Consider the following 20280-nt stretch of genomic DNA (forward strand, 5'->3'; position numbering starts at 1 on the left):
GCCTCTCACCCAGCACACGCACACCAGCAGCAACACCAACAATTAGACGACTAAATCCGAAAAACAGCAAGAGCTACTCAAAGCTGCTAGCCCAACACCAACAGATCAGGTATCCCAACACCAACAGAGCAGCTATTACAACACCAACAGTTATAGATGACTGCATCAGTTATCCTGACAGCAACATAAATCTGTTAGTTCAGCACAGAGACTCAGGTAAGCCCAATAGCAACAGTTAGATAAACCAATCATCCAAAAAGCAACAGTTACAAAAAATGTTGGATGGATGCTGTTGGGTCCTTAGTTGGGTTATCTTTAACTCATAATTGGAGGATTTTCTGTAACCCAGCTGCTGAGTTACTGTGCACCCCAATCAAATGCCACAGTTAGCATTTCCATCCAGCATCAACCCATGAACAATAATCTTCAACAGTAACACCTAATGCTGTGGCTCATAGTACATACCGGTAATACTGTTTGATGGTAAAAGACAAAAATGTCCTCACAGGTTTGATTTTGTTTTGAGGCTTCCTGAGATGTTTTTCTTATGAAAGATAAATGGATGCATACATTACTTTTTTAGCAGCACTTCAAAAGCCAAAAGGAGTTACAGAGAGAGTGTTGCCATGGGGAGACACTTCTGTCTAAGATGAAGCATCTTTCTATTCTGATTGAAGCTTTCATAAATGCTATACTGTGAATAATCTGCATCAAGCCACCATGTGTACGATTCTAAAGAGCACCGATATACATAATTGCCACCCTTCTCATCACCAGCCTTGTGACTGACTAAAGACCTAAAGAAACAACTTTCTGTACAAAAAAGATTTTCAGTTTAGTAGCTTATTGAAATTTTCCCTCATTTGGTAAATTCTATCCCAGTGGTGACTGGAAAACCACCTCAATGCCAGCTGATGGGAAGGCTCTGGTAATCCCATCAGGATCAAGGCCCCATCTGGACTAGATCCCTCTCACAGAGCCAGCTCCTCTTTGGGTGACATTTTCCAAATGGCTACGCAGCTCAGAACCCATTACATTTTAAAAGGCAGCCAATGACCTCTGCCTGTCGGGCTCAGTATCACCCAAACGGTGAGTGGGCTGGACGCACTCCATCTGCTCTGAGGAGCTCATGGAAGAGCCATTACGCTCTGAGCTGGAGCACCTCTGCCCACCTCCACAGCATTCACTAGGCATCGCCACATTTGGTGTGGCCACCCAACAAAGACATCAGTGTGCACGCAAGCAACACAGTCATACACACAGACACACACGCGCACGTGAATACACACACACACACCTCGAGCTTCCCTAATTCGATTTATATCTCAGAAGATCTTCAAGCCTGTAAGGGGGAATTTAACTAAGTCTCATCACAGGAGTCGAAATAAATAACAGAGGTCTACCTCTGTGAGTGTCCCAATATAGCTAATCAGGTTTTTTTCTGTGAATTGAATGACCGTCTATGTGGCTGATCTGGATAAAGGAGCTAATGGTTGACCACCGTCATCACTTAGCACTGCAGTCCTCCTTTAACCCAGCCTGAGTGCTTTTCCACATGCAGTTGCAGCAGGAAATGATGTGCTTTATTGTCTAATATCTTTTGGGTTAGATTAAGATGGATTACGTGTTATGAAAGCATTTCCTACACACACACACATGCATGCATGCACACACATTCACACGTGTGCATCTCAAGAAACACTGAGATAGACACGCATGTATATGAGTACGTAGGCCTATGTTCGTAAAAAAAAAAATATATTATCTCCCCATTCAGAATGCATCCTGAGGCATTTCCAGCCCCTGTTTACATCCCAAAATTAGGCCAATCCCTCCTCAAAACACACACAGGCACACGTACACATGCATACACACACACACACAACAGCAACAAAGAAGGCATACAATCTTCCTCCTTCAGATGTCTCTTTCACAGTCCTCCTCTCCTCTAAAGACACTCCCACGCTCCATCACCACGGCAAATTTCTCTTTCTTTTGCACATCTCTCTTCCAATGCCATATACCTCCCTCAACATCCCCTCCCACATACACTGACACACACACACACACACACACACCCCTCCCACATACACTGTAACACACACACACGCCTTCTGAAGAAGGCTTAATGTCAGTCTACCCCTCCCCCCACACACACACCAGCGTCCCCTGAGGTGTGTAAGGAGAGAGAGGGTCTTGAGACGAGGCCCAATTAAACACCTGCATGCTCTGGCAGATTCACCGCACGTCCCAAGATCAAACGCAGACGGAATTCCTCCACAGTAACGGTTGGCTTTGTCGACGCCTAGGCGCTGGGGCATCGATCTCTACTAGTCCCTTTTTTTCAGCCTCTGATGATGAGAGGTGGTGCGATATCATACAGTGATAGTCATGAATGACACGGCTTTGACACGGACGTGCCAGTGGGCCACAATGAAGCTTGAAAGCTCCTTTCAAACAGCTGACAGGTTTACATTTCAGAGACAGGAAGTGGTGCCACCTGCCAATCAATCTGATGCCCTCCTTCTTCATCACCTCCAACCTCTCAAAGTATCCATTCAAGCATAAACACACACTCAGAAGAGCACTAGTGAGGTGTGAAATGGAGTACCTATCAGATTGATTTTAGACAGGAGTGTGATAGAGATGTGAAGATTTTTAAATCGCATTCTTGTTACTCTACAACAACTTCACTGAATCACCACTGTCGACACAATGAGGTGCCACAGACGTCAAACTGTCAGGTTGTCACAAGAAGAAAAACAACACTCGTTGGGCCTGGAGGGCTAGGAGTTGAGTAACTCGTGAAATTTAAGAACACCCCAATGGATTTTAATGGCCTTGCCGTTGGCAGAGACTTAGTCAAGCACCAACATGGCCAGACCGCATCACATTAGCAGTGGAGTGTTCTCATATTAGCACACGTTAACGCTGAACTCATGCTTTTGTAATTAACCTCCCTCTGACAAGTGAATGGGACATTCACCTCAGATGGATAAAATGCTCAGTCATGAGAGATGCCTTTCTGTGAATGTGGTGGAAATCTAATTTGAATGGCTGAATCTAAAAGCCAGTTGGCACGTCTCTGGAGGGAAAGCAGGTGACTTCAATTCACAGCCAGAAGCAGAAGAGAAACGAAGAAGCGAGACAAACAAAAACGGTCAAGTTTTATTGGAGGTGGACTCTCGGCACTGGCGGCAGACGACATGTCGAAACACGACAGGAACCCGAGGGAACCTTGAACGGTTCTCTTGTGGAAGGCAAGGAGCAGAAATGCGGATTAGGGCTGTTCTGTTCTGTTCTGGGCCCTCAGTGCAGAACATGACAGATGATGATAATGCAGTCGGAAAAGAAGAGGACAAAAGAAAAGAAAACTGAAATAAAGGAAACAAAAAGAAAAGAAAGCATATGGGAAAACACATTTGACAAAAAGTGGCATAGACAAACATGAGACCAACATGGGGGCATACAATGGGCCCTTCATTATATGAACACTGTGTGCAGATTCGTATCAATGGGTTACCACAATCACCCCCAGCATTGTGGAATTACAGCAAGAGGTAATGATGGGGAATGATAGGAGAGGCATTTGAGGAAGGCCATGAAAAGAGAGAGAGAGAGAGAGAAAGACAGAGAGAGAGAGATGGGAAGGAGAGACCAGGAGAGGAAAGTGGATACAGATCCTTTTATGGTAAAAGCCTGTGTAATGGTGAGCATTGGAGGGGTGCGTGTGTCTGTGCGTGTGTTTGTGTACATAGGCGTGGGAGCTAAGGGTGAAGCAAAACATGATCAAGGGCTTCTAAAAGAGGGTGACCACTGACAATATAATCATTTACTGTCCCAGCAGGATAAAACAGGACGCGTGTGTGTGTGTGTGCGAGTCAGTGTGTGTAGATGAGAGTGGTGTAAGCCCAGATTGTTTATGCCGACGCACCATTTTTGTTTTCACTGGTTGTCAGGGGGTGGGGGGGCGGAGGGTCTGTTGGCAGGCGTCCAGTTGTCGACCACTCGGCCCAAAGCCCAGCAGTGGCTAACAATGCCCTGTGTGAACGTGTCAACTGAAAACACACACACACAGAAGTGCGGAAACACCAGACAATGTGTTCACACAACTATCTCAAGAATTTTAGGCACTTCATGACGTTACAAATGTCCATTCCCTCTTCTCCATTTTCCTCTCTCATTGCCTCTCCTCCTCCTCCTCTCTCTCTATATCTTTCTCTCTGTCATCCCATTTCTCTTTCTCACATGGTTGTTCTCATTTACGGTGACTTTTATAATAATACTTTTTATTACATTTTTCTTCCGGGCTCAGTTATATAACGGCATGTCTGTTCATGGGAGCCTCAGCCCCAGTTGTCAACCTCCATGCTGTCTCCCTCTGGCAATCTCTTCCCCTCTCTTCCTCTCTCTCTCTCTCGCTTGCTGGCTCTTTTTTATCTCTCCATCTGTCTGTCTATCTGAAGAAAAGGACAATATTCATGGCATCCCTACTCACACGCTTCTTTCTAGCCTGGTTTCTGTCCTTATAAAATCTCTCCATCTGTCTGTCTATCTGAAGAAAAGGACAATATTCATGGCATCCCTACTCACACGCTTCTTTCTAGCCTGGTTTCTGTCCTTATAAAATCTTGGTGAGTCTCATCATCCACCTCTCCCTGTGCTCCCCCCCCCCATGCCCTCTCTCCTCCAATATCTCTCCTCCCTCAGCTTCTTCTTGTTGTTCCTGTGTGAGTGTTTACTCTTTTTCAACCTGCCTGTGGAGGTTCCTTTCACCCGTCTCCAACCCCATGCAGCCTGGCACTCAGCTTGGACAGGTACGCAGGGCCTGCTGGCTCAGCAGCCTCGGTGCAGACACGCAGTATCCTCTCACAGCAGACGTGCTTTCCCATGGGAAAACGCTCTCCCTCGGACCACAGCCTAAACAGCACAGCTGTGAATACTACAGTATCTGTGTGGACTGTGGAGGTGTTAGTGTGTTAGTGTGTGTGCGTGTGCGTGTGTGTGTGTGTGTGTGTCCAATCCCCAACATCAAACCCAAACAAACGTTGTGGCAGATACAGAGACTCGCATAGAAGTGAAAATGAGATGACCCACATTCTGTACACACACACACACACACACACACACACACACACACACACACACACACACACACACACACAGACACACTAATGCAAACACACATGGGCAGGCATACCACACTCACTGTTGGGAAGTAGCCACTTTCTCTGCTGCTCTTCTCTTTGCCTAAGGGAAGAGTTTGATGTGAACACATGGACTAAAAAGCTGCCAATCCCTTAAGGGGATGCACACTTCATCTAAAAGACCTGCTTATCGGATGGAAAATCTCCTCCTCCTCCTCCCTTTCTGACACACACTCCCTCTCATGCTTTCTTTCATACACACTAGTTCTTCTCCCTGAGGTACAGAGTAAGCCTCATATGAAGAGTGAAATCTGTGATTTTTCTCTAACAGGAACTCTTCTTGAACTTTATAGAGAACTTAGACAGAGCACTGTTTACACCACCACCCTCCACATATACAAACATACTGTACAATGACCTCACTAGCCATATACAAGACTCAACCTGTCATAAAGATCTAAAGCAATTATACACATTTAGGTCAGGCAGATGCAAAGCCGGCATAAGTCTCTTAGACGTACTAGTGCTGATGTGTCACCCTGTAGGTGTGTAATCCTGTGGCATTAAACGGCTATCAGGGCGACCCCTCACATGCTAACTGCCCTCACGCTAATCCATCACTGCTCCCTCTCCTCCCAACACAATGGCCTGTTCCCCACTTCCACCACTCACCATGTGCCAAACACACACACACACCCATCCACACAAACACAAAGAAATAAACAAAAGCACACAATATAAATACACACAGAAGAGAATACACATAAAACACACACACACACACACACAGCTGCCCCCACCCCAGCTGGCTGTCGGGATCCTGCCCTGGGAAGTCACACCCGTGGAGAGTGTTTGCCCAGATGCAGCTGCCGGCCCTCACACCCGCCTGACAGACCCCTCTCCCCGTCCTCCCGACACAGCCTCACCCTACAGCAGGTCAGCGGTGAGACCAGCGGTATCCGACCCGAAGGAAGCCGGTCCACTTCCCGACCGACAACAAGTTCATTCTGTACCGCTGTGATTTATTAGTGGCTCTTAGACTCACTCCTCGATGGCCTTCCTGGTGCCATAGACAGCACAGTAAGGCTCAGCAGTGCATTTTATTGGACATTTCTTCAGCCCATTCTACGAACAACTGAACCTGAATTGAACCAGCCTTAAACAAAATGAACACAGGTGAACGGAATGAATAATCAACTACGTTTGATTTCTCCGTCTGCTTTACACAGTTTACCTTGGTGTGCTTGTTAGCTAGAATATGAGTTAGAATCTAGGGGATTTTTATGTCTGTTCTGGAACATGCAATATCAGTCACTTACAGACTAGCTCAAATTATCGAATTATAGAATTAAACAGGTAGATTGAGTGCTATTTGTTTCTCTGTAGTGTAGTGTATATTGGAAATACTACAAAACTTCACACCTGACTGATACTGTTAACTGATTACAGAGACTTTGTACAATGTGAAAAAAAAACTTTTTTGATGGTTGATGGAAAGCACATCTGCGAATCATAAAAACAAGTATTTATCAAATATCATTACAGCACTTTTCAGTTGTAATTACATTCCAAAGAGTCCTGGGTAAACAGTCTCTAAGAGCAGGTGATGTTTCATAAGGTACAACTCACTCACCACAGAAGTACACTTAAGAGAGAGGCAGGTCCAGGCTTGCACAGCCTACTCTTTCACTGTACACAAACTCCTTGGCTCTGGGATCAGATTTCTTTGTTGTTACACAATGCACAGTATTTTCCCCTCTTCAAGTCATTCCTCTGATGACAGCATAAGACATGTCAGCCTATTGTCCATGGGATCAACATGTCATGGCTAATTAGTTACCATGCGTGCTGAGATTAGTAAACGTTTGTGGACAGAGCTACCTTAAAGATGGAATCCATGACTCCATGACTGAAGGTTGATGATGTTTATGCTCAGCAAGCCAGTCAAATCCCACCCCACATTGCTTCTGACACAATGTGTTGATTGGCTGTAGCTTTTTATGGCTCGATCCAAACCACTATGTTAGTGTTTCCCATTTAAACTATAGGACTGTGTATGTAGATCAGAGTTATTCGGAGTACAAACACTGAACAGACAGCTAGAACTGAGCAGCAAAGACATAGCCTGTGGCTTCAGGGCTCCCTGAAAAGAGAGCCTCTGAGTTTGTCACATTATTATCATGCTTTACCAGTTAGGCCAACACCCAGCAACGATGGAAGTGGCCTTCAGACGCCCGGCTGGAAGTGGTCCCTGGCAGAAAAATAATCGCAAAGAATGTCCACTGAAGGTTCGTTCAACACCATCTGCTGGGTTTTAGGAAACACATTTAGAAGGCTGACAAAAGAAGGGCATCTTGAGCAGGGATGTGATCTGTGGTTTTATACAGGATAAAACACATTTAACTGCCTGTCATGGACATGGCTGTTCTACTTAGAGCCCTGAAGAAGCGACTATGAGGGCAAACCAAATTAGGGATATCAATGAATGTTGATCAGCCTTGCTCACAGCTCAAGCCTATAAGTTATATGTAGACCCAGCACAAAATAGAAATACTTACATGAAAAAGGACAAAGATAAAAAAAAAGTGAAGGAAAGTGTGTTGCTATGCTGCCCTTTCAAAAAAAACTTCTATCGTTGTTGCTTTCTTCAGGAAATTCCCAACAGAAGCATGTGACTGACAGCCAAGAACAGACACAGACACTTTTCATGTTGTTGTTTAGCGGGATCCCAAAGAAAACAAGGCTGTGCAGAGGAGGAGAAGGAGGAGCAGGAAAGGATTGATCGCAAGCAACTGTCCTATAAATCAGTAATCTTTTTTAATAAATTGTGACATTAAAAGCAAGAAAGTACTTTCAAGCAAGTAATTGCTTGAAACAAACCAAAAAACAACTAAAAAGACTAGTCTGTGGGGTTTGCCTAAATGGCATCTCTCGCATGTGCTGAGAACATTCACCTCACAAACTGTCCTCTGGGAGCACTGTGCAGAACATGAAAGCAAATCCAGGACTACAAGGACCACAATGCCACGGTGCAGATCAAAGGTGACACGGCACAGATGGGACCAGGGTGTCAGACTAGGAGTAATTACCATCCCGTCAGTAGAGACCTGCTCCACATCTGTATCTAACCACAGCAGCAGAGACCAAGCCCACAACCCAGACATGGGTCCCTTTCAAAATAACACCCTTTGACTGTCTGATACACCCCTGCACATGTCGCCTCATTCAGTGGAAATTCCCATCAGTCGAGAGAATCTGAGAACCACTGAGCATTGAGACTAAACCACAGGTCACTATGAAAACTGTCTGTATAAATGAGACAACAGGGAGTGTGGTGAATCATTTGGTGGGGCGGAGGGCCCTTTTGATCTGGTATAAATGGAATGGGACCGTGGGCAGCTTTTTCTCCTGATCCAGCACTTTTAGCCAAAACCGAATGGTAAGCAATCCCCCCCTGCACGTGGTTCTGCACTGCTCTTATCTGGTGCCACATCAAGCTGGCTCTCTGACATGCTGCCACATAAACCGGGTACAGCTGTGGTGGTGTGGGCAATAAAGAACAGAGTTGGGCACACCATCTGAACGTAGATAAAATCTGTACCAATTTAGCCTGACGTACAACAAAGTTCTTCAAAGGACCCAATATGGTTCCAGACAAAGCTCAGTCTCACAGATAATAACAAGCTTTCAATCCAGTGAGGGGTTTGGTTCTCCCCATAGAGTACTTCATGGCAATCAAATCACCACCTCCTTATCACCAGAACTATTCTTGAACTAAACGGTTCTTGTCATAGTAATCTCCCAAAGAGTTTTTATTTTACGTGTCTTTTCCCCCAAAAAATATAGGTCTACTGCAACCATCTCTAGGGGCTTTAAGCTGTGTCTGAAATGTGTACCACTCCCAGCTCCTCTAATCACCACCATCAAAGACAAACAAATCTGCACGCTCTATGAAATCACTCGGACAAAACAAAACAAACAAGCCATGGCACCAATAACAACAACACATACTAAAGGCCAGCACCTCCCTGCCATGTGCATGACATGACGACATGGCCACCTCCGTCACCTCCACACCCTCGGCCTATTCTGAGGAGACGTAGCTGACTCGGATGCACAGAGACGCCAGCGAGAAATAGCCTACAGCATTTCCTGTCAGCTTTGCTTTTCATGACTCTCTCATTCACACCATGTGACAGTGGCCTGCAGTAATAAACCAGCACTTGCACTATATGAGCTTGAGGTTTAATAATAACAATGCTATTATATCATACTACTACTGTACTATCCTACTTTATTATATTATCACAATCTATCTATACTGCATCTCATGAACAATATACTCAGATAGAAATACATTACCATTAACATTAAAATTAAGATGTGATGCAATAGTACACGTGCTCTAGCCTATGAGGTTGAAGTAAGCTTGTAAAAGATGCATAAGATATACCGGTACTATTTTTTTAATTAAGGATTTGTTCTTGTCAACAGTATGCTTCTATACATGACTGTGAAGTATGCTTCCATTAAGATGTCCCAGCAACGCCACTTTTTACATAAAAGCCCCGTCTTGTCGAGCGAGCTGCATAGGCGTATGTCCACTGCTGTGGTGAAGGCAAAGTTGACACTGGAAGGCAAAATCCATTACACACTGCTTCTGTAAGCTCTGAAGTCTGTGCATTATGTATGTAGCAGTCAATGCATCCAAGTTGGTGGGGGCATACAGCAGGTAAGCCAGAGTGCTTTGGGGGAGACTGTAGGGCTTCACAACAGGACATTTACAAGCATCTGCATGACATCTCCTCTCTGAATCGTTTAATGCTCAGCGAGCCAAAGGCAATCCTCACCTGAATGTGTTTGTGTATGGCAAACAGTAATCTAACCCACACTGACCTCTTACTCATCACAACAAGGGTGGGACAACTTTCTCTCACACACTCACTCACTCTCTCTCATTCTCTCTCTGTGTCTTGCACCTCAAACATGCATTTCATATGCATCCCCAAGATATAGCCTACACATAAAATTAAATGCACTGAAATGCACAATCACAAATGCAGACAATGGATAGACAAAAACAGCCTATGCTTTATTCTCTCAGTGACACAGAGTAGCTCTTTCTTTTTTGAAAATGCACAATGCAGTTTTAGATATTGCATCATGAAGCAGATTCACACATGTAGTGTCTAAACACACTTTACCCTAACAACTGACAATGTGCCTATGTGCTCTCTCTACTCTTTCTTAAACTCATAACAAGACCCCTGTTGACTCAGCAGCCTCTCTCTCTCTCTCTCTCTCTGTCTCTCTATTTCATTCTTCAGCTATCTCTCGATGTATTACTGTGACACATACTTCCCCCTGTATTAGCCTGTCAGTGTTCTGTGACTGGGAAATGTCTCATTTCCTCTCTGACCCAAAAATTGAACACATTGCATACAGGCTGCAGACCCTTTTTTACTTTAGTTACACAGTATTCAGTCCGCTTTCTCTCTTCTCCCTCTCTCTGTCCAAAAGTCCATTACAGATCAACTGGCCCCCTGTACTGCCAACACAAGCTGGTCATAGACACCAAGTCCATCAATGAGGCTTTAACAGGAGACATCCCTGGACCTTACACAGACCGTTGTTTAGTATAAACAGATGTCCTCAGATTTGGCTCAGTACTATTTGGCAACAGAGCGTGCTTATATAAAAGACAAAGATGAATACACAAAAAGTAGGCCTAGTCCATTTTTAAGATATGTTAAATTGGAGACTATCTGAATGCAAAACAGCAAATACCACGTCCAACAGTTATAACAGTGGTAATTCAAACGACTGAAGGACTCGTTTGGAATTCACCATGTGAATATGCATTCAGAGTATGCTACTACCTTCCTTAGTAGCCTACCAATAAGTAAATGGCACCCAGTTGTCGCAACACGGACCACTACGATGCACGCACAAGCACAGGCCACCAATTATCCAAGACCGCGATAGCGTAATACTAGGATGTGAGCACACTTGAAAAATAAATGCCATATACGCCTAACACCTGCTCAGTTTTAGTCAGTGTGGCTACAGCCCTATTCGAACGTTCTGCTTACATTTGTCCTCATAACAAACCTCACTGGATGATTTTGCGTTTTTTAAATCGGACAATTAAATTTAAATAATCTGACACAATATGAAAATCACATGGTCGTGTAAGAAAATTAGACAACCCAGTCGATATATCTACTGAGCGAGAATCTGCGTTCTGCCCCGTTGTAGTCAAGGGAAATGGCACATCTTTTGTCCTCGACTTCTAGTTATAAAATAGCGTGCGAAAGCATTAACCTCTATTCAGTTGCCTTCCATGTACATTTAATATAGGGTGTGGACTTAATATCCATTCTGTCTTTGACATCGTGCTTCAAAATAGCTCAATTACTAAATGTGGGTTAATGTAAGCCAATTCCCCTCGCCCCAACGCTTCATTCATGCATAAGGAAGGCTACTACTAGCGGAGTGTGATTTGAAAGCACGGAACCAAAACAAGCAGTGGCTGCCGCTGCATTGCCGAATAGACATTTCAAGAACCCCGAAATATTTTTTTTTCCTTCTGGTAGCAAAATTAATCAGGTTCGGCAGTCGACCTACAATGGCAACTATAAGATAAAATGTCACCTCTTCTGTGGAACTACTGGAGCAACAGCGCTTTTGTGAGACACATGCAAATAGACCTACGCGACAAGGAAATGACACTCTGCGCAATAGGCTTCAATCACAATTCAGTGCGCGTTGCATTTTTTTATTCATCAAACAAAAACTATGCCAACCGGGTCAGTGGAACAGCCGGTAGGCTACTCTACATTTGCGACCCACCTGCTTGTGTGGTATCGGTGAGATCGTAGTTCAGCCCAGGGTAGTCCCTCAATTTCCTGCCGCTAATATTCAACATCCCCGAGCATACGGCATCATCCAAAGCGCGGTCCAAGCTCCGGGCAGTATGTAGCTGGTGCTGATGCTGTAGAAGGCCCGGGTTCCAGTGAGGTCCGTTCGAATAGTGATGGCTTTGAAGAGCCGTTACGGCTCCCACACCTCCCTGACTCGCCGCCATTTTCATAAATGAAATTATTCTTACAATAATAACAGAGGCCGCTTCTCCGCCCATGCGCATACGGCATAGACTGGAGACTATTGGGGAAGGGCCTTCAGGATGGGGCGGGGGAAAGGCTGTGTGTCCGAGGGCAGGTACAGATTCGTTGTGTAGACACCCACGCCTATTTTTGTCGGTCTTTAGATATGTTATCCTGCTCCTACAGGTTTCGGCTGAAAGCAATAACGGCGTCTCAAATTGTGGTTAGGCTACATTCTAAATTCTGGCCAGGCCACAGGTTTGGCCATGCAATAGCCACATTGTAACAGCCACAATGTGCGTGGTGTGACCATCAACATGGTTGGAATTCAATACGAATGGCTTCGGTCTAAATTAAAATCTGAATTTGAGTGCCATTTCACCATCCCTCTCTCTCTTTTTCACTGTCTCACTGGCGACCCCAAGTGACGACGTTGCTGCCACCATGGCTGCCATCACATTCATAGGAAGAAACCAAGTAGAATGTATAGACCTGGGGTAGCCTAGCCTATAAATATTACTACTACTAATAATAATAATAATCATAATAATAATAATAATAAAATAAAATTATTATTATTATTATAGACTAAAAATAGCCAAGGCTACACATTGATCAGAACCTAATGTATATTTGCTTGGCTGTCGATTCGAGGATGTCGGGCAAGAAAAGGTGGAGGACATCAGAAGCTATTTCAAGAAACAAAGTGTAAGTCATAATATGGTGCTAGTTCAAGGCATACTTCGTTGTTTGGTGTAGATTTAGTTTACAGTGCTATCTAGGCTATATGCTGGGTTATGAATTTTTTCAATCTGATTTTTTTTTTATCTGAATTTTTTCCATCTGAATTTTTCCAACCCGAATTTGTGCGGTTGAAATATAATTATTTGATTTCAATTACTCAATATTCATTTATTTTTAATTCAACATGTAGTTTTGTTTTGAAAACTTATGGCATCTTTGTCCCTCCATAATATGGAAAGTTGGAAAAATTCAGATGGAAAAAATTATGGCATCTTTGTCCCTCCATAGGTTATAGGCCTATAGAAGTATGAAAAAGTCAGAACCAACGACTTATATTGTGGGCCCAGTGAAAAATGAGATACACAACTGTCAGTAATTTCCTCTGCACAGACTTTTCGGGTTATATTATGGTTAAGGTTAGCCTACTGCTAATACACTGCACATACTTATTATACTACTCTTAACCACCTTCTGAAAACAACTGTCTAGGCTACACATATTTTTGTCATGTCTATGCACCACCTACTTTGTATATCACATTGCACTTGTCTGCTTTTTTGCACTCCTGGTTAGACACAAACTGCATTACTTGTAGCCTACTCTGCACAATAAGAATCTAAAACTATCTAATCTAATCTAAATCTATTAGTCAAGCTATGATTAGGTTACATGAAAGCGAACAAACCAGGCTAATAAATAGGCCTAATTCAAGTTTATCATATCTATGCAAGTTTATTTGAACTATGCTAACTTAACCCGTTAAAACATAGGCTAAGCCTACTCTCTCTGGACGTTTGTTACGGCATGGGCTATTTTCGTCTGAGTTATGCAGTCAGTCCCATGCACAGCGCTTCTGGATTGGGTAACAGACGCGTTTCATTTGGACAGTGGGATCAGCGCGAGCGCGTTAGTTCTGCCAGCTGTCCCACATCTCAAGTCGCCGACCGCACCAGGAGACTTTCGAATTAGTCGATAGGTTGTCAATATAGGCTTGCAGGAAGCATACGGAATAAAACTACCCTTTACATTTTCCATCGGAGAGGAAAAGTTTTGTCCCCGCGGAGATAGTGACATTGGCACTGCCAGTCCCAAGACGAGAATGGGCGACGCGAATGAAAACCAGACTGAGCCAGAGCCCATGCCGGTGGAGGAACCAGACTCTCGAGACTCTGAGAAAATTGACTTGTCACTAGGTTTGTAATCTTTTAGAGAGAGTGGCATTACACTAACAAGTAGGCCTATGGTGACAAAGAAATAGTTGTCTGTAATTTCCTACCGTTCCTTAACATAACCCTGGCCGCTGTCAAACAGATTCAGCAGCTGTCTTTTGCTGTGCAACACCAAAGTCAGAACTTTTTCAGATATCTCTTTATCGCATGCAGTGTTTGGAATTATTTTTATTTCTTGTTCAGCGCTAAATGCTTGACCACATTTTATTGAAACAGTGTAGGCTATTATCAGGTCTCTCACTAGGCCCGTTTCGTTGTTAATAAGCTTGGAATACACAGCCTGTTGAATTGCTTGCACATGTCTATGATTCATTCGGCCCTAAAATAACCGGAAGCTCAGTGATTTTTGTGATAAAAGAACCATCCCACTACTCTCGTCTGTGTTACCTGTCATTTTTCCTAAACAACTTTGAATGTTAATGTTTTCTCTTTTAGATGAAATCATCAAAAGGAACAAGAAAGAACGGCGAGAAAATAATAAGGCTACAAGGGCCAAAAATAAACGGCTGGCAAACAGAAACAATGTTCTTACGAAATTAAACAAAGTTGGTCAGCAATCAGGTGCCTATCAATTCCAAGGTAAAACAACAGATACTTAAATGTAAGGACTTAAATGGAATGGAATATTTAGTTATTTCTTTGAAGTCTCTCTTTCTTCTCTCTCTCTCTCTCTCTCTCTCTCTGTGTTTGTGACTCATGCATGTACATTGGATAAGCTATAACTGCTCTATTAAAATGATTGTATTATGGTGTTGTAAAGGACCCTACAGGTCTGGGTTCACAGGGACAGCTTTCCGAGGCTTCTACAGGAGGAGAGGATTTGGTTTTAGCAGAGGAGCCTTTCGTGGGACAGGAATAAGCCCACTGAACAGAACTGCTCTGAATGACAAGGTTGGTCATATGAAAAGAGATGTTCAACATACACTACCGTTCAAAAGTTTGGAGTCACTTAGCAATGTCCTTGTTTTCATCATTAATGTTGTAAATGACTGTTGTAGAAATAAATGGCTGTAATTCATACATCTTTAATGTAATATCTACATTGCCCATTTTCAGCAACCATTCATCCAAAGGCACATTCTTTTACTAATCTGATATCATTTTAAAAGGCTAACTGAGAAAACATTGGAGAACCCTTTTGCAATTATGTAAGCACATAATGTCTGAAAACTGCTGCCCTGATTAAAAAACAATGCAACTGATCTCAGCTGGTATTCTGTCTATAATGGAGTGGAATGGACATTTCTGTGACTCCACATAGAACAGCAGTGTACACTTCAATGCAAAATAAGTTCAGCAATTTCATATCTCACCCTGCTCTTATTCATATATTGTGCAACATAATTCATGTTATCCTCACAATGTTTTATATCATCTATGCAAATTAATTACTCTATAGGTCAGGCTGACATGAAATGTAATAAATATATGCAATGTTTGTCTTTTGAAGGCTGCTGGACAGTTTGATCAGACAAAATCTGCATTCAGGGGTTCTTTTTCTCGACCATATCGTGGACGAGGCCAAGCTTTAGGAAGGTAAACTGAATTAAAAACATAGCCTAATGGACCTGTGTGTATATGTGCATGCGTGTGATTATTTGGAAGAACTTAATGTGTAAACAGAATATATCAGTCGGACTATGTTTTAAATGATTTTATCAATCTTCTCTGCCAATCAGGGGAAGGAATATGGCACAGTTCCAGGCAAACACCAATGGGAGGGGAGGCAGGCCCTTTGTCTTGAATAGAGCAGTAAGTGGGCCAATCTATCTATATAACATTGTACAGTAGGGATCAGATCTTTACTCACAAAGTACAATTTGTCAATATCTTTCCAATAGTATCGATATTTCACAATTCAAGAAAAGGTGTGGTATTTTACTAAATAGAAACAATGTAAAGTTCATAATGCCAGCCAGTAACCATTTAGACAAGTTGCTGTGGTAATTGATTGCTGAAAGTTGTTGCAGTTGCAAATTATTTGATGTGTCAAATTGCATTTGCAAGGCTTTAGAATGTTCGGATCTCATGCCTATGAAATGTTAAGCCAAGACATGGCATCATGGCAGAGAATTGGTCAGTGGAATCCAGAAAACTACTCATGAATGATGCTCTGAGAACCTGAATGTTTATGAACAAATTTGTTTTTAACAGAAATGAGTAAAAAATAACATGGTAATTCCCCATGTTGATTTCCTTGTCCCACCGATACTGTACAGTACACATTTTCAGGCAAGATTGAATCACATTAAACACACACGGAGGGAAAAATAGATGAAATGTAATTCTATTGGCTACCTAAGTGGATGTGTGTGTGACCAATATTTACTAATGTGTATATTAAGTCAAAAATAACGGTAACAAATAATCAAACACAGAGCCTTTGCCATATCTGTGAGCATTTCTAAATTTGTGAAATTAAACATGAATTATACCCTGGTCAAATAACCCTGGTGTGACCCAGGCCACCGGGGTGAGAAGTGTAAGTTTGTTATTTTCTTCCCCTTCTTGTTGCCTCTTTCCCTAGTTCCCCACTGCCAGAGGAAGAGGAAAACTGGAGCGATTTCAGAAAGTCAGAGGGTGAGTGTGAGGTCAACAAAGTGTGACTCAGCATAACTGCATGAGAAAACCGTGTGTAACATCACAAGTGTTCTTCAATGTCTTTATCCCTCTTGTTTAAAGCTGGAATAGAGCGCCCTCTGGTGGCTCCCTGTTGACTGTGTCACTACCCAACTCAAAAGCTGCCAGCGAACCCAGGTGAGTCAGAAGTGCATCAGTGTTTCCATATATTTGTGGAAGATAGAGGGACGAGTACAGAGATAACATGCAGGTATGATATTAAGTATGAGATTAAGAGTACATTCCTCTTCTACTCTAATGTGTGTAATATTTCTTAACAATCAATGGGTTGGTGAAGACGGAAGTAGTTGCAAGCAATGTCACTGTTTGCTTAATAACAAGAGAGTTGAAGTTAACTCTGCTGGTTAGTTACAGGGACAATAGAATTTCTTTTGTGTAAAGGGACAGAAAAGTGGATATTGGGGAAATACAAACTATTGGAAGATGGGGCAAAGCACGGAAATGGAATCTCCTGGTGGAAGTCGTAAGACAACTGCAAGTTTCTTGTTATGACTACTTTGAGACCATTCATGGAGTTGTATACTGAGTGTGAGCATACCTACTTCATTGAGCTAACTATTCCCTTTAAAGATACGATGGAGGATGCCTTTGAAAGGAAAACGTTAAATACAGAACTGGTAGCAAAACCAAGTGAACAAGGCTGGCAAGCACATACAAGACCAGTGGAGACTTAAAGGGCTTTGTAGCAAATCCAGCCACAATACTTATGTCAGATTTTGGTTTTCATGGATGATCACTGAAAGGAGCTGTAAATGATTTTTCTGAGGCTGCTGAAAAGGCAAGCCAGTAGTTATGGCTGAGGCATTCACAGACTACTTGGGGTCATGCTACGACCTGAATTGATATGTGAAATCTTGTCACTGTGTTTCTGGGTACTTGTTGATGTCGTTGATGTAACATCTACCAACCCATCATGAGTGTGGTGGGGGTGGGTCCAGGACAGCAGACACCACTGGAGGTGTCGTGGGCCTAATTCAATGAAACACCAATGAAGGAAGGTGCCTGCTTGATAACCCCAGTGAAATGCTCACGAACATTGCTCGTTGAATCTCGCCAAATATTGCAATGTGAGATAGGTTTGGTTGTTGATTGCCCACTGTGGGAAATCCCTATATACAGCAGCACACTGTGTGTCTGAAATATGTCCTCTGTCTTTTTAATAGAGTGCGATCAAACGCAGAGGGGTCATCAGAGACTGGCGGTCCTTACCCCCAGCCCAAAGGCATTCCTCTCCACTTCAACTTCAAGGCAATGTCCAATCAGGTGCGTCCTATTTTAAGGAGAGGTCAACAACTCTGGCATATCATTTTCAATATTTGAGCTCAAAGGCAAAATTAAGAGACAGTTATATGCTAAGAGCTTTGGTGCCACTGTATCATGACCATTTTTAGAAACGCGAGCATAGGTTACACCCCAATTGTAATTCTTATGCCCAAGTATATATTCTTGTTGCACATTTTACTGCCATGTGCTGTTATTGCGAGTAGATCACTCAAGGGCAGGCTTCTCAAACTTAATAGGCTACTGGAATTTCTCTGTTCACTGTACAATGTGATGTAGCTCAAAGTGATGTATATGTAATGTGTTGCAATAAGTTGAGGGTATGATAAGCTATGTGAAACATACAGAAATAACGTGTCCAATTATATCATAAAATTGCCTAATAATAAAACGTATCTCTAAATCTCCTTTCACTATGCTCTTCTGCATTCCACCTTGGTATATCATATTTATTATTCCCATGTGCTGTTTCTAAAAGTATTGCAATTTAGTTGGTGAAGAAATCTTCTCAAAATATAATATACAGTAGGCAGAATGCAATATACAGTATCTAAACCTGATCACTCAGAGCATTATTATAAAGTTGGCTAAGTAGTGTTTTCAGTTCTACAGTGTCTTTCTTGTTTTATGTTACAACAAAACATTCTCCAATGCACAATTATTACTTTTTACATTTACATTTTCAGACGGCTGTGACTCTGAACGACCGATTCACCACCCTGAATATCTGGAGTCGAGGCCAAAGGCCATGGAGAGGTGAAGCCAGAGGAAGGGGTCGTGGACGAGGAGGAAGAGGAGAAAGAGGACAAAGAGGAAGAGGAGGGGCAGTCAGTAGAGGAGGGGGAATTGGAAGAGGAAGGGGGGTTGAAGGAGGACGAGGAGGAAGAGGAGGGAGAAGTAACAGAGGAAGAGGAAGAGGTAGAGGAGTGAGAGACGATCGGACTGTCACCCTCCAGTGATTAGCATAGAGAAAATGTTCTGCTCTCTTATTGACCATACACTCTCGAAAGGTTGGAGGATAGATCTGCCTTTGTGTTACTGTAATTGACCAATGAAGCATCTGAACGTGGCAACCAACCAAGTGTTTGAGAAGGATGGCCGATTCCATGTAGCAGTATTCATTTAGAGTTCAGGATGTAGCTTGTTGTCAAATAAATGCTTTTTCTATAAGAACATGGGTAGAGTGCTGTGCAGTGTAGGGAAAAAGTAAACCAAACCATATACCTGAAACAAGCAAATGAAGTAGGCTATGCATCAAACACAACTGAAAAATGTTTTCTGAAGTATCTCGTCTACGGTTTTGTCATTTAAGATTTTATGGTAGGTCCAAACTACAGATATCAGAACTGGTAAAATTTTAAGAAAACTTTTTGAAATGTTTCAAGAGGACAGATTCAGTTTTATACATGAACTTCATGCCTCATGTTGATAATTTTGCTAACTTCTGTGAAGAGAGGGGAAGACTTCAATGTATTTGGTTTTAAATGGAGTTAAAAATTCTTGCTAACAGTTTCGTATTTTAGATATTTTTCTTTTTTTTTAAACGGTTGATCTTTGATGAATTTATTGTAAATATGGACGAAAATAAAAGTATTGCTGTGGTAATTGTGTGGTTTTTTGCCGTAGCCTATAAGCCCATTTTATTCCAAATATACTAAATTGTCCTATGTGGGACACTGCCTAATGTGGGACACCTAAGCTCCAGTGGGTGTGGCTCTTCCCTAAACAAATGAATGTCAGTGAAACATGGGAAAGCCGCTGTAGGGTCCTGTGATCAAAATTGGATTATTGTGTTGCCCTCACATTGTAGCCTAATAGCCTACTACAGACAACTGAAAAAAGCAAAACATTTCCCACATTAGGGCAATCCACAATTTCCCCCAAGCCTACAACAGCAAAGCTCAACAACTGCACTTCAGCATATGGAAAAATATTGTCTGTTAAAGGCCTAGGCCCACTCATATAAGTTACAATATAGCACAATCTCAGGCCTTTAGTCTTTGATGATTTTATTGTAAATATGGATGTAAATAAAAGTAGCCTATTGCAGCAGTTTGTCCAGTCCAGTCCAGTCAACCAGGCAGTTTGCAGTTTAGGCTACTTCAAATGAAAAAGAAGGACTTGGCAACAAGC

General features: G+C 42.6%; 2 protein-coding genes across 5 annotated transcripts in view; one reads left to right on the forward strand and one right to left on the reverse strand.

Annotated features, from left to right (window-relative positions):
* Positions 1-12247, reverse strand: part of lrch2 (leucine-rich repeats and calponin homology (CH) domain containing 2) — a 74143-nt gene extending 61896 nt beyond the window's left edge. For all 4 annotated transcript variants that reach the window (XM_076274777.1, XM_076274779.1, XM_076274778.1 and 1 more), the window contains exon 1: positions 12000-12247. In XM_076274777.1, coding sequence (XP_076130892.1) covers positions 12000-12240 — 241 coding nt within the window. In that variant the 5' untranslated portion in view covers positions 12241-12247. The remainder of the gene's footprint in view (positions 1-11999) is intronic.
* Positions 12248-13925: 1678 nt separating this feature from the next.
* LOC143111903 (UAP56-interacting factor) lies at positions 13926-19666 on the forward strand. The gene is made up of 9 exons (XM_076274153.1): positions 13926-14190; positions 14662-14805; positions 14987-15117; positions 15677-15762; positions 15906-15978; positions 16754-16806; positions 16909-16983; positions 18030-18129; positions 18834-19666. The coding sequence occupies exons 1-9, from the start codon at positions 14097-14099 to the stop codon at positions 19104-19106; spliced, it is 1029 nt and encodes a 342-aa protein (XP_076130268.1). The 5' UTR covers positions 13926-14096; the 3' UTR covers positions 19107-19666.
* Positions 19667-20280: the final 614 nt, after the last annotated feature.

The sequence above is a fragment of the Alosa pseudoharengus genome, unplaced genomic scaffold, assembly GCF_046254945.1.
Source record: "Alosa pseudoharengus isolate Yale_2024_CS ecotype anadromous, Long Island Sound unplaced genomic scaffold, YU_APseudo_1.1 YU_APseudo_1.1_scf_8, whole genome shotgun sequence".
NCBI classification, from domain to species: domain Eukaryota; kingdom Metazoa; phylum Chordata; class Actinopteri; order Clupeiformes; family Clupeidae; genus Alosa; species Alosa pseudoharengus.